This window comes from Vicia villosa, unplaced genomic scaffold (assembly GCF_029867415.1).
Source record: "Vicia villosa cultivar HV-30 ecotype Madison, WI unplaced genomic scaffold, Vvil1.0 ctg.004915F_1_1, whole genome shotgun sequence".
NCBI classification, from domain to species: Eukaryota; Viridiplantae; Streptophyta; class Magnoliopsida; order Fabales; family Fabaceae; genus Vicia; species Vicia villosa.
The window spans coordinates 116,309-130,736 of record NW_026706540.1 but is presented as its reverse complement, the minus strand read 5'-3'; the positions used below and the strand labels follow the sequence as shown (position 1 = coordinate 130,736).

The 14,428-nt window shown below is 31.0% G+C and overlaps 1 protein-coding gene across 1 annotated transcript; it reads left to right on the top strand.

The window, feature by feature from the left end:
- The first annotated feature begins 885 nt into the window (after positions 1–885).
- LOC131642387 (putative homeobox-leucine zipper protein ATHB-51) lies at positions 886–3,771 on the top strand. Its single transcript, XM_058912643.1, has 3 exons — positions 886–979; positions 1,819–2,159; positions 3,180–3,771. The coding sequence occupies exons 1-3, from the start codon at positions 886–888 to the stop codon at positions 3,426–3,428; spliced, it is 684 nt and encodes a 227-aa protein (XP_058768626.1). The 3' UTR covers positions 3,429–3,771.
- Positions 3,772–14,428: the final 10,657 nt, after the last annotated feature.

Below are 14,428 nucleotides of genomic sequence, written 5' to 3'. Positions count from 1 at the left end.
TGGACTAGATTAGCTTGAATAATTTTTCAAGTGAACTAGTATAAATATACCTTGTTCTTTCCTTCTTGCATATTTATCTTTATTATCAATAGTGAAATTTTAAAGGGGATTTTCTTAGAGAAGCGTTTGTTTTTTAAAACCCAATTCAAACCTCCTATTTCTTGTGTTTTTTACACCTCCAACTTCCTCATGATCAAGGCTCTTGCAATATGTACACTTTCTAGGCCTTTGTTGATTGCCTACATAATTACCTTCTTCATTATTTGGGCAAAAGTGAATTTTATTTGTCTAAATATCTATAATATTGGATCAACTATAAAACAATGTGATTTTAGATAAAACATTATGGCGATAATTGATCCATGTAATCAACTCCACTTAATAGAATAAGACTTGATTATTATTTTTAAATATATTTAATGAAAACCACCCTCAAATCAATAATATTTTAAATTGAATATATTAGTATACTACAAATTATATGTTTAATACCACTTTTAGTTTGAAAGTATTGTAATTATTTTATCTAGCTTTTCATTTTTTCAAACAGTTTTGTCTCCTTGTGTTTTCCAATTTTGGTAATTTTGATAATAACTATTTTGAAAACAATTAGACAGAAGTAATGAATGTTTCTGAATAGAGGAACACATAGAATAGAATAGAATAGAACCCTTCATTTCATCTCTCATTGACTGACTCATAGTAATATACTCACAAGTCAGATACATAGTGCCACGCCCTCACTAGTTACTACTACTAGCACTGCCTTCTGCACCTCTCTCTGACTACATGGTGGTCCATCATAACCGAGTAGTGAACTTATGCCCATAAAAGAGACACATTTTGGGTATAGATTTCAAGTGAAGAGAAAAGTGAAAGCCAAATATGGATTGGAATATTAATGAGAGCACAAGACCCTTTGTTCCTCATCAAGACTCTTCCTTAAGCTTCTTCTACAACAACAACAACCCTTATTCAGGTAAGACAAAAACATTAGTCCTCAAAACATTTACCTTATTTTATACTCCAATGTTTTCTTTACTCCTCATAGTTTACAATTTTGGTATATCAATTATTCACTTTCTTTCTGACTTGTATTCAAGTTTTTTCCTCATTTTGATGTTTTCAAGTCACACCAAATACATCTATGAAGCACGAACATACATAGCACTAACATTAACAAAGAGACACCGGTTATAATTTTGAAAAAATAAATATATTAAACATAATCATAAGGCTATGTTTGGGAGTTTGGAGGGGAGGGGAGGGAAAGGCTTCCAAAAACGAAATTTAAAAAAAATATAGGAAAATATTTGACATTTATTGAAAAAATGATTTTGTTTAGAATGATAAAAGAGTCATTATCATTACTAAGTTTTTAATTTTCAGAATACTATAATAACCTAAAAGATATTTGGAAAATTTATGTAAACCCTTCAAAACCCTCCTTCAATACAATTTTTTAGTTCCCCTATTTTATGGGATTTTTGGTGTTATGCATAAACTCAAACCCTCCAAAACCCTCCTACCCAAAATCTTTTTATCCTTTTCACCCAATTCTTCCTATTTTCCAAAACCCTCCCCTCCCTTTCCCTCCAAACTCCCAAACATAGCCTAAGTGTTCGGTGTTATGTCAGTGTCCCGTCTTTTTTAGGAGGTGTAAGTGCTATAGAGCTTTTGACAACCTTTTACATATAATCTGAAACACACATAAAACATGTTTTATTTATCTTGGATATAATAATTCATGAGATTATGATGTGATCCCTGAAAAGAAAATGAAAAAAACTGTATGATATGTTTGTGTTGGAAAATTAGGAATGGAAGTGGGTCAAGGTGCATTAGGTGAAACACATCAGAGGTTGCTTCCAGCAATGGATGAAATGAACATTAATGGAAATAACTATAGAGAGAAGAAGAAGAGATTGACAAGTAACCAGATTGATTTGCTGGAGAGGTGTTTTCAAGAGGAAATAAAGTTAGAGCCTGAAAGGAAAATGAAGCTTTCAAGAGAGTTAGGGCTTCAACCTCGTCAAATTGCTGTTTGGTTTCAAAACAGGCGTACTAGGTGGAAGACTAAGCAGCTTGAACATTCCTATGATGTTCTTAAACAAGAGTTTGATGCTGTCTTCAAAGAAAAACAGAAACTTCAAGAAGAGGTAACTTTTTATGTTTGAATTAGAGGTTCATAGTTGAAAGAATTTGAAATAGTATATCACTCATCCAAACATACTCTTACATATTTGTTTATGCCTCTATGATCTCTCTTCTTTGATGTACCTCCTTGTATTTTGATTTTTACACCTATTAAAAAAATTGAATTACCCACATATATTAAAGGAAAAAAACATAAGTTTATTATGAAAAATGAGGAAATAATAAATTGAATAAAAAATTATCTAACTTTTAAATTTATATTATTGATTTAATGGTTAACACATATTCAAATAAACACTTGCGGGTAAGGAAGAGAAATATAGTGATTCGAATTTGAACATGTCTCTATACAATCAGAGTCGTCTCAAATTTTTAGATTATTTGGACAGGTTAGTTATAGTTTACCTATGACAATATAAATATAGGTCTTATTTAATCACGATTTAACTTGACAAATAATTTACGAGACTCTATTTATCTATAATTTAATTTTAAAAAAATTGAGGCCTTGTGCAGTAGGACGTATAAATTATTCTAATTAAATTCAAACTATTAAACTCTAATAAGTAGAATATATTTCTAATTTTTATGAAAAATATTTTTTTTTTAATATTCACAAGTCTATGGTTTATTGGTTGAACTATATGTATATATGCTATGCTTTGCCTTTAGAAGTTCAAAGACCTACTCCATTTAATTTTAAGAAGAGATCACTCCTACAATTCCATACATTAGATTTATATTTTCCTTACACATATCCTATATTATATTTTACACTTTTTTTAATAAAAAATATATATGAAAATTATGTATATCTATTTTTTCAATAATTTAGTGGCCAGAGAATCACACACTTTAAATATTAAAAAAAATCAAAAATTGTGACTTCTAGTTTGCACTATTTATACTATTTGACAAACAGTATAAATACATGTACAAAAACATTAATTATTAATTTTTTAACCTAGTTTTACCCGAACTGGTTGATTTGATTTCTGTAGCTAATACACCTGAACACACAGGTTATGAAGTTGAAAGGAAAGCTAAAAGAACAAGCCAACTTCAGGACACAATCATCCTACATTGAAGAAACAGTAGAAAGCACATCAGAAGGTCTACGATGTTCCAACAAGCCACTAGGAACACCAGATCAAGGCTTCAACAACACCAACAACAATAACAGCAGTACTTGTTTCACAGTTGAAGATTTTAACTCAGTTTCAATGCCTCCTCATCAATGTCACTGGCCAGTGTTACCTTATTATCCCTAATCTACACAATACAACTCAAGGCTTTAATAGAATTGAATTACTCAATGAGTAGTAGTTACTAGTTAGTGATTCATTGAAGTTTAATTTTTGTGTACTAGTAGTTAGGTATTAATGGTTTGAGGACTGACATTAGGATCTATTCAGAACTATAGTTGTTATGAGTTATGAGCCATCATAATAATTCATGGAAGGTTGGTAGGTTAAAAGTTAACTAGTAGTAGTAGTAGTTTCCAATTCTATTTTTAAGTTAAAAGTTTTACTATGTGGTATGGTATGTACTATGTACTATGTACTATGCTCTTTGGTTGGAAGAAAGTGACAGTTGAATACTGTTTTTTTTACAGTACTTTTCTTTTCATTTCACCACATTGTTTCTCAGAGAAAAAGACAGAAGATTCAGGAAGGACAGTTAGCTTAAATGTTGGATTTTTGTTTCTTGTTTTATTCTAAGAGAAAATTGTGAAAACTATGTAATGACAAAAACAGTGTGCAAGGGAACTTCAAAGTTGAATTGCAAAAATAAACTTGTTTTATTCTACCTAATGGACCACACAAAACTTTCACTAGCCGAGTCAAAGTATAATTAAGCTAGTTATTAAGATAAAGAGTGCGTTTGATTTGCAAAATATAAAGGGTTAGATAAAATAGTACTGAACCGTTTTGTCATCCCTAAACATCACTATATTTTCATCCGCTCAAAATTTGTTCTCATTTTTATAACGGTGTTGAGGATTCCAAATCAAGCCATTACACCGTTTCCTCTCATTTCATAATGTTTTCGTGGCCTTCAGATGATAATTTATAGTGGATGGTTGGAGATTACTAAGTTCAACAATGGAAATAAAGAGGCACATATGGTATAATCATGCTCTCTAAGATATAGATGAAATTCAACCTTGAAGTGTGTTGAACATGTGACTCTATATATAAGAGGGGAGTGAATTATAGGAGTTTGAAAAACGATAGTTTAAAACAAAATTGTTTTGTAGATCAGAGTTTAAAATATTTTAAATAAAAACGCTTGAATATTGCAGTGAAAAATCAAGGTAATGAAAATACGCATAAAGTAAATAGATAAGGTAAAAGAGATGACACTATGACTTATAGAGGTTCGGTCTAAACAAAGTGACTTACTCCTTTCCCCAAGATTTGATCTTGAGAGTATCCAATAATGCTTAATAGTTTTTAGTAGGTTAAGCACACAAACCCCCATATATAAGGGGAAATGAAGTTTTGGGTTTACTTCCAAATAAACAATGAACAACAGACTAAAGTCGTTAGTCTTAGTTCCAAATATAAGTCAAGCTTCGAGCGGTTAGTCCCAAAGATAAACCGAGATTTTATATGGACTTATCTTGAATCAATGTGGGGTTTTGAACAGAATATCCTTTAAGTTGAATCAGAGTTTTACACGGCCTGGCCATGAACCGAACTGAGATTTTACACCAGGATGATCTCGAACAAAGGAGAGTTTTTACACCAGGATGATCTCAAACCAACGAGAGCTTTTACACCATGATGATCCGAACCAAGGAGAGCTTTTACACCAGGCTAAGCTTTAAAATCAAAGAGAAGATTTTTTAATGGTTATCTTCAAAAACACATACAGAGTTTTTCTATTAGTGGCCCAGCTCATTAACCAAACGGTGACTTAATACTAAATCCCCCAAATAAAACTTTAGACGGGTTTAGCTTCGAATCCAAAGAAACACTTTCTTAGGAAGAAATATTCACTCAATAGAAAAATATCTCTTGGTGAATTTGAAAATTTACCTTCCAGAACAATTTTTCTCACTTAAATACAAGGACTTTCTTAAAGCACTGTGGCTAAATTAATGTGAGAGAAAGTAGAAAAATAATTTAGAAAAAGTGATGGGAATGAGATAGCAAACAATTCATGATGTGAAAAAGTTAACAGTGAGGCCTCTATTTATAGTCTAAAGGTTGGCACAAAAAGGAAACTATCCATGGGAATAATTAATGGCTCAATCGATTGGATCCTTATCCTAATCGAATGGATGACCAACATAATAAGTTATAATTTCCCATTTTGGGAAGATTTGATAGAGAGTTGTTAATCTTCTTCGAGACACTATTATAGTCTATTATGGACTCGATTTTCCCTTATCCAATCGATTTGGAAAATAGTTCAATCGATTGGAAAGTTCAAAATACTTGTCCTAATCATTTTGACAGTTTTCAATTTAACTTGCTAGGCTTTAGTGAGTGTTTTATTTAGCCGTATTACTTTATTTTTAAAGGTTTCGTGAGTGTTTCATTCATCCATATTACTTTACAAAAACACACTTGTGTTTTTACAAAACACTCATCACTCAAACATGATCAAGAGAACTTTCACACTTCCTCTCTTTCATACTCTGAAGATTTTAGACTTTCCGAATATACTATTCATATAAGCACTTGCTTGAGTCGACTTGGAGATGAAACTTGAGATGTCTTTAAGTTGGATGCCTTCATTGGTGGTCATTAAACCCTAGCTCTTTGGATTTATTCAGAGAAAGAGCTTTGATCAAATTGTCTTGTGCGTTTTTGACCGCTTAACATAATTGCTTGTCGTTATGTTTTAAGGACAAACTGAATCTCCATAATTTGTCATAAAACTACCATTAAGGTTAGGTTGTATCTTCACAAGTGGTCATCAATAAAAGAAAACCATGATAGGAATGACTTTCTTTATCTTTGATTACTTCTTGATTAAACCTACAAGGACATAGTTCCACATTCTCCCCTTTTTTGATGATGACAACATATCTCTCGAGGAGGTGGAAAAAGAAATAACAAGTAGGTAAAGATTGAGTGCCTAAACTCCACTTCCAATGAGTAGTGAGTATACTCTACTCCGCTTAAGAATATACTTCTTCCCCCTTTGTCATAATAAAAATAATGTTAGAGATGTCTAGAGGAAATTTAAAATGCAAGCACATAATCACATAAGCAATTAGAATTGGAAAACAACACACTTCATTGATTCAAATTATATTGGAATTCACAGTACATAAAGAAGGGAAATTTCAGGAATAGAAACAACGCAAAAATTGAGAAGCAAACACACTTGAAAAACTAAAACACGTAAGTAAGATTATTCTTCATTATCGGCTAATAATCCTGGAGGTAGTTCTCTCCGATATTGGGAGAAAATGTGAGCCAGGAAGTTGATGTTGTTATTTGTCTTTTCTTGTCTCTTGATTGTGTTCTTGAGTAGGCCTTCAGCAGAGAGTAGTTCAGGGATATCATAGTCTAAATCTTCAAGGTTCATAGGTGTTTCTTGATTTTCCATCTTTCTCTTCTTTCCTTTGGAAGGGTTTTTCAATTACCTTTCCATCAATGATCTCATACATCATTATTAAGGGTCACTTCTCCTATTTTTGTCACATTTTCTTCAAATTCTTTAGTCTTTAGGTTGGAACCGGTGGGTTCCAAGATGTTTGTGACAAAGTTACCATATGGTAAGTACATTCCTTTTCGCTTGTTTGCCAACATATATTGAATTACTTCACTTGGTCAGTTGGTTTTGATTTTGTTAGCAATCATCCATTTAGTTCCAACATCAAATCTAGTTATTGTGACTAAAATTGTTTTTCCTTGTAAAGAGTATGTGATTTGTAACATTGTGAATTAGAAGAATTTCATGGAAAATCGAAGCCATAGTGAAAGGACAAATAACCAGGGATGTTGCGTTTTTCAAGAAAGAGGACTCATCATTTTTGAAGTTGAGATCGTTTTATTGATTTTCTAGCTTGAAGATAGGTCTTTCATGGGGAAGATCTAAGATATTTGCAAATTCTTCCGGAGATAGAGATATATTTTGCCTTTTTACTTCAAAGTAAATTATTCCATCAGTAAAATAGAGGTTTGAGAAGAACATTTTTACCAATGATGGATATACCATTCTTGAAGGGCTTCAGAGGAATGTGGATAATTTTAAATCTTCAAAGATCTTGAAGAATTCACATTCCTTGAAGACTTTATAATCTAAAGTCTTGGAAAAATCTTCCTTCTTGTTGAAATGTGAAATCATCAATGAGATAGATAGAGATCAATCTCAACCTCCTAGGTGTCATGGTAATGGAGAAATTAAAGTAATAATCTCACACGCACAATGAGAGAAAGATAAAACATTATATGCAAAAGAATGAGGGAGGGTTACCTATTTATTGTTGAGCTCCTGACAACTTTGAGCGTGTAAACCTTACACAAAATAAATGCGGATTGTGCACAATAAAAATTAGAACTAAATCTTACCAATCAATTTGATTAAGGCTCCAATCGATTTGGTCATCTAATTTTCAGAGATATTGAGAAATTTGTATTAATGTACATATTTTATTAACTTAGAGGTGAAGTTTTTATCAAATTAATTTAAAAATTTAAGCACCAAGGTGATCCAATGGATTTGCTTTTGGACCCAATTGATTGGGATTTTGCATGTTATCCTTCTTGATGTTTTTTTGGGCCTTGTGCTGGATTTTTCTTTGGCTTTCTCACTTTTTGCACTTATTTGCACCCTTTATATAAAAATGTTAGAGAGATCATATACTTGGTTAGCTAGAAACATTTTAAAATGATGAGCAAAAGTTAAATTGTTAGAGTTATTTTTATTATTATATCCTCATTTATTTTCTCTTTCTAAATAACTTCAATTATAAGCTCTTTTTTTTTCAATAACTAATTGAGAAAATGATTAATCTTATCGAAGATAAGATGGAGTTATGGATTTTTCAATAACTAATTGAGAAAATAATTAATCTTATAGAAAATGTGAAGTGCAGTTATGGAAAAAATAAAAATATAATTGATAAATTATAACATAAACTTAAATAAAAATAGTTTTTTTTAAAACCGACACTTAAAAATAAACTGACTAATTGATTTCTCATTAGCATACCTATCTAAAACATATACATAAATTGATTTCTCATTAGCATACCTATCTAAAACATATACATAAATTGATTTCTCATACCTATTTAAAACATATACATACAAAGAAAAAAATTGTTGCTCATTTATTTGAATTAGATTTTGCACAAAAATTACACCCTAATAACATAATTAATTAACAAGCAAATAAGCCTACAAAATTGACTTTAATCTATTATATAATAGGAGGAATTATAATGGGTGGAATCAAATGAATATGGTTGAGATGTTAATATTTTTAGAGTTCATCTATATCATCCACTAACTATATAAATAAAAATTTAGATTGATATTAAATTTAATAATCAACTATTAAGTCACTATAAAACTATATTAATTTTTATATGTGAGATGCAACAAGTGAATATTATTTGATTATTGTTGATAATTATTGTAGTTTAAAGAAGTAATTCATAGTAAATTAGTATGAATATTTCTTTTATATTTGTTGTGTTTTTTATGAAAAACATTTGCAACATTTTACTATTACTTTGTATCTAATGAAAAAAATAATAATTGATACTTTCAAACTAATTAAAAAAACAAAATAAGACCTAAAAAAGTACTAATGGAAAAAGTATTTATCATTTTGAAAGATTCAAATTCACATTTGACCTAGGATTTTTTTCATAATTTTTTAATTTTATATCTTCATAAATTTCGAGAAATAGTTATAAATAAATAAATCTAAGAACTTTGATAGAAATAAAAAACATAAAATTAATTAAATTATGATTATATTTTAATTTATATTTTTAGGAAATTTAATTTTACCTAAGATTACTAACATTTGATAATTAAAGTAATTAAAATCATATCATATAGACATTATTTTAACTATTTTTAAAAGCACGGAAATAATATCATCTCACAAAAGTAGTAATCTTGACAAACTTAATCAAGAAAAGAGAATAATATATCTATCATCAAGAACTTGATATAAAATTTCATTATTTGAATATTTGACTATTCAAAATAAAAATTGCATAAAATTTATAAATATGTCAAACTTATATGGAATGTCCTCCCACACTTAATATGTAGAATTGTAAAATTATAAAAAAGACTTAATATAGTTTATTTTTTAACATAAAAAAAAATCTTAAGTAATAGAAAATAAATGACAAAATTTATAAAGTTTATTTAGATCGATATTTTTTGCATCTAAAAAATTTATAATAAAGAAGTTGGAACAATAAATAAGTTGCATTTTTAAAAAAATATTGTTTTACCATATGCATATATTATCTACATGGTCACCGTGTAGAAAGAACCATCAAAAGATGTTCATATTTATATAAAAAAATAAAACATATAAATTGAAGTATATAAATGATACATATAAAATGAGTTGTATACCATACAATTGTACATAGTTAATGTATGAATTAAATTGTATGATAATATAATATGAGTGAACTTTTTTATTAGAGATGTTTTGTATGATGTTAAAATATTAAGACAACTTTAGCATTTTCTATATTGAACGGTATTTCTGAGTCTTAATGTGTATCTCAGTGTTAGAAAATTTAAAATGCATTTAGAAAAAGTTTATGCATCAAAAATCATTTTTAATGTGAAAAACAGACTTATGTGTCGACACATACGTGCTATCAGTCGACACATGTGAATTATTATTAAAATTTGTAGCCTCTGCTTAGATGTGTCGACACATGAAGGCTTTCAAGTTGACACATAGAAGAAAAGTTTCTTCTATGAGTCAACACATGCATAAGTTGAATGCGTCGGCACATGCTGCTCAATTTTAAAGTTTGTAGCGTTTATTTCTCATGAGTCGATACATAATCTTGTATAGGTCAACACATGAATCAATATGAGTCGATACATGACTTATATGTGCCGACACATGCAGCGTATTTTTTGAAAAATTGAATTCTTTTCTAAACTTTTAGTTTCTCTTCTTTGTTCCAACTTTCACACATATAAATACCTCATACATGCATCATTTGAAAGTTGATGAAACCATAAACATATAAAGAGTTCTCTTCATCTTCAACCTCACATCTAGGGGTGGCAAACGGGCATGCCCGCCCCGCAAAAGCCCGCGAAAAAACGGGGCGGGGCAGGGCGGGCATATTTAATTGTGCAGGTTTAAAACCTTGCCCCGCCCCGCAAAAAAGTGAGGGCGGGGCAGGGAAAGACCGCGGGCATTGAACCTTTTAGGCCTAAAAATAGTAAAATTGTATGAAAAAGATAATGCCCGCAAAAGCACGCAAAAAATGGGGCGGGGCGAGGCGGACACATTAAAGGGAGTGGGCCTAAAACCTTGTCCCGCCCCGCGTAAAAGTGCAGGCAAAACGGGCTTTCCCCGCGGGCCGGACCCGTTTTGCCACCCCTACTCACATCTATACATACACACAAACAAAGTACACATAATTATTATTTGTTTAGGTGCCATCTAGATTTAGTGTTTATAACGTCCAATTTAGGTTGTTGAATTGTAAATGGGAAAAACCAATTAGGGTTTGCCCTCCAATATCAAGGTGTTGATTTGGGGGTTTTGCACAAGACTTCGCAATATTCTCATATCCGCACTTGGTGTTGATGAATATTGTCGTATTTCCCATTGTGAAACCGAAAAAGTTATGTAGGGCGCATTACAAGTTACCCATGAGGGAACTAATGAATTCAAATAAGCTAGAGTCAATACATTAAACCAAGAGTTTGAAATATTACGTATGAAGCATGGTGAAACTATTGCTGGAATGCAAAAGAGGTTCACTCATCTCGTAAACTATTTGAATGCACTTGGTAAGTCGGTTTCTAATAAAATCGTTATTAATAAATTTTGTACCACTCTTCATGACCCTACACTACTCTCCTCATTTATAGTCTGACCATTTCTTTTCATAATATCAGTGTCATTACCTTCAACCTTGTCACCACCTCTTCCACGTGACAAATATAGAAGGTGAAATCCTTCATATTCTATCTGGTACATTCTTCCTTTAATGGAGAATATTTTCACTAATGGTTTTGTCAAGTCTATTCTACACAAATTCTCACATATTTTCCTCAATCCACTTGCAACATGTTCTTGTCCATTTTCATTGTTTTACCAATCGTGTTTCCAGTGTTTTACAATATCCTTGCATCATAGTATTCTATTGGCAACCTTGCTACATGAATCCAAACTGCTACTTCCTTGATAGTGTCTCTCTCTTTGTGAAAATCTTGGCTCCAACCGTTTACTGTCAAGTAATAATCATAGATAAACCATGGACCATCAGAGAGCGCTACACTTTTGTCATATTCATGTGAAAATACTGCTAGATAGTAATTATTTCCAAGACCCACGTTGTTTTCAGCCTAGTCTTCAATGTCTTGTACCCTACCTTCCTCCATAAAAGCTTAACAATGACACCTCTCCTCCAAGGATGCTGGATGTGTTTTTCCTCATCTTTTGTGAGTACAAACATTGGACAATCATAGCCTCCCACCTGAATCTCTTCAACTTTGACTCACGGTCCTTCTTGATCAACCTCTAACTTTGCATCACTTATCTCATTATATATTTCCTTTTGATCTTCCCCCATTTTTCCAACAACGGTGTCTCTGTAAGACTTGGAACCACTGCTTGAGAAGTCCTCGTCGCCTTCCTTTCCTCTTTTTTTTGTTTCACGCTTTCGGATTCCCTTCTTCTATGTGCTTCGACTTGTTTGTTGGAACAAACCCCGGTGGTGGCCGATTCCTTCTTAATAAACCCTAACAGAGCGCAAAAAGTTCAGCATGATTTATTCCGTGTCACTTTTGAACAATGTTAAATGTTATTGGAAATTTGACTATAAAATGTTTAATAAATGTCTTTTTTTAAAATTAAATTTTTATTTTAGATTGTTGACTTATTATAGATTTTAGATGATTAAATATGAACATATAAATGATGATTTTTTATATTTTAAGTGGTCTCATTATTCATGTATTTTATTGTCTTTACAAATATTTTTATGTTTATTTTTTTTACACTTTTAACAAAAAAATTTAAATAGTTTAATTAATATTGTTTTGGAAAAATATTAGTGAGGTCCACCCGCCAACACGCGGGTCTGTCACAAATAAGGGTGGGCTGAAATTTTCAACCCAACACATCTAGTTTGTTCGCCTTGCCCCACCTCTTGCAAAACGAATTCTTGATGGGACGGGTTGGTCTTTTATTGTCACTCTTACTTGTCTCAACACTTAAGTATTTTTATATTAATACCAAAAGAAATTATCACTATATAGATATTTCTACAACTCATTTCTCATAGAGGGCTGCTATTTGTACACTCAAATTCAACACCGTATCATTACACCCTTCAAAATACAGCCTTTATAATACAACCTAGGTATTTCAAAAAGAAAAAAAAATATTTTTAAACATAATAAAAAAATAAAACCGTAGTTTATACGGTGTAAGTGTCAAAAGTAAATGTAAGATTATCATTTCTCTTTCTCATATATTATGATAGATTGACATGATGTAGATCTTGTAATTATATTCGTATTCACTTATTTATTTTATTTTATTCATATAAATTATGATTGAAATCATGTATAGACCATCTTATATAATTATACGTTATTAAATTAATTCCAACAAAGTAGTATCAGATTAAATCTTATGTTTAGTTTATTGAGATTTGTCCACTAAACATCAATATTTCTTTTGAATATCCGGTCATGAAACATGTGTTTGAAATTCATGATTTATTTCCTTTTTTTACAAGATTGAAATATTTGTTTCATGAATCATGATTTTTTTATGATAATAATTGGAGACTTTTCTTTTTTTTTTTACTGTTACTATGATAATAAGAAATCCATGATTGTGATTATTTTATTTTATGAGGAATGATTTTTTATGATACTAATATTTAGGAACTTTTACTTGTTACAATTACTTTGGTAATATGAAGTTCATGGTTATATTTTTTTGGAAACGGTTTGTATGAATTTATATTCTTACATTTCTTTTCTATTAATCTCTATGAAATTATTTGGTTTAAAATTTAGATATAAAATTTGAACATTATTATTATTATTTAAGATGTTAATGTTAATTCTTTTATTATCAATGAATTTTTAGTTGCTCAAGGAAAATAAAGAGAGAAAAATGCAAGATTATATATATCTATTATATTTTTTGTACAAGAACGGATAAATATGTATTAATCGATTATTGAAATTGTTTGGATCTTTAATTGCATTATGATTTTGAAGATTTGATTTTGTTCACTGAATGGTAAATGTGTGCTTGCTACAATGGATTTGGGATTCTGGTATGATTGTGAGGAGCTAACCAACAAAGTTAGCACACTAATGTCTAAGTCAATAAGAGAATGAAAAGTGATGTGAGAGTGTTAATAAATTTGAATACTTGAGAATGGTGCAATTCCCCCTTATATAGTAGTAACGGTTTTAACTGAAAGCGTGGAGTGTTACATGGATCGTGGTGCGCCGTATGATTAATCTAGTCAGTTTGTAGTCCTTCACGGGGGAATCATCTACTCAAGGCGAAGATGGAGGAACATTTCTTCCTCAGAAGCGCTTCCTTATTTTGGTCATGGGTCTTTTGTATTGGGATTTGTGGACGCTCTAAAACAGTTCCCCCCAAGCCCTTATATCTGCTCTGCATGGCGAGGGTTTGTCGTACATGTTCTAGATCGGCTCCTTGACTTGAGGAAACAAAGAGCCTTGATGGGACGTAACTATCATGGAGAATAGGCGCATTAAATTCCTTTCTTGTAATAGGCAATGTGCCTTGATGGGACGTAACTATCATGGAGAATAGGCGCATTAAATTCCTTTCTTGTAATAGGCAATGTTTTACAAGGAACAACTAACATATGTCCCTATGCTAGTTAGACATGATGATTCCTCTCCCTTAGGGTACTTGAGAATTTTGCACAACCTTTGATGAAATCTCGAATGTTGGTAGTGCATGTTGGATCTTACGGTCCCTAGTGATTGAGACGCATATAAAAGATATATGAAGTATCATTTTTCTCTTTTCTTCCAGTTACGACCTATAACATATTTTCTTTCTTTCTTCCCAA

What these genes read in the sequence shown, in the direction of transcription:
- LOC131642387 (XM_058912643.1), top strand. Translation starts at nt 886, where the DNA reads ATGGATTGGAATATTAATGAGAGCACAAGACCCTTTGTTCCTCATCAA. An exon ending in CAACAACAACCCTTATTCAG is followed by an intron (nt 980 to 1,818) that starts GTAAGACAAAAA and finishes TTGGAAAATTAG; the next exon opens with GAATGGAAGTGGGTCAAGGT. An exon ending in AACAGAAACTTCAAGAAGAG is followed by an intron (nt 2,160 to 3,179) that starts GTAACTTTTTAT and finishes CTGAACACACAG; the next exon opens with GTTATGAAGTTGAAAGGAAA.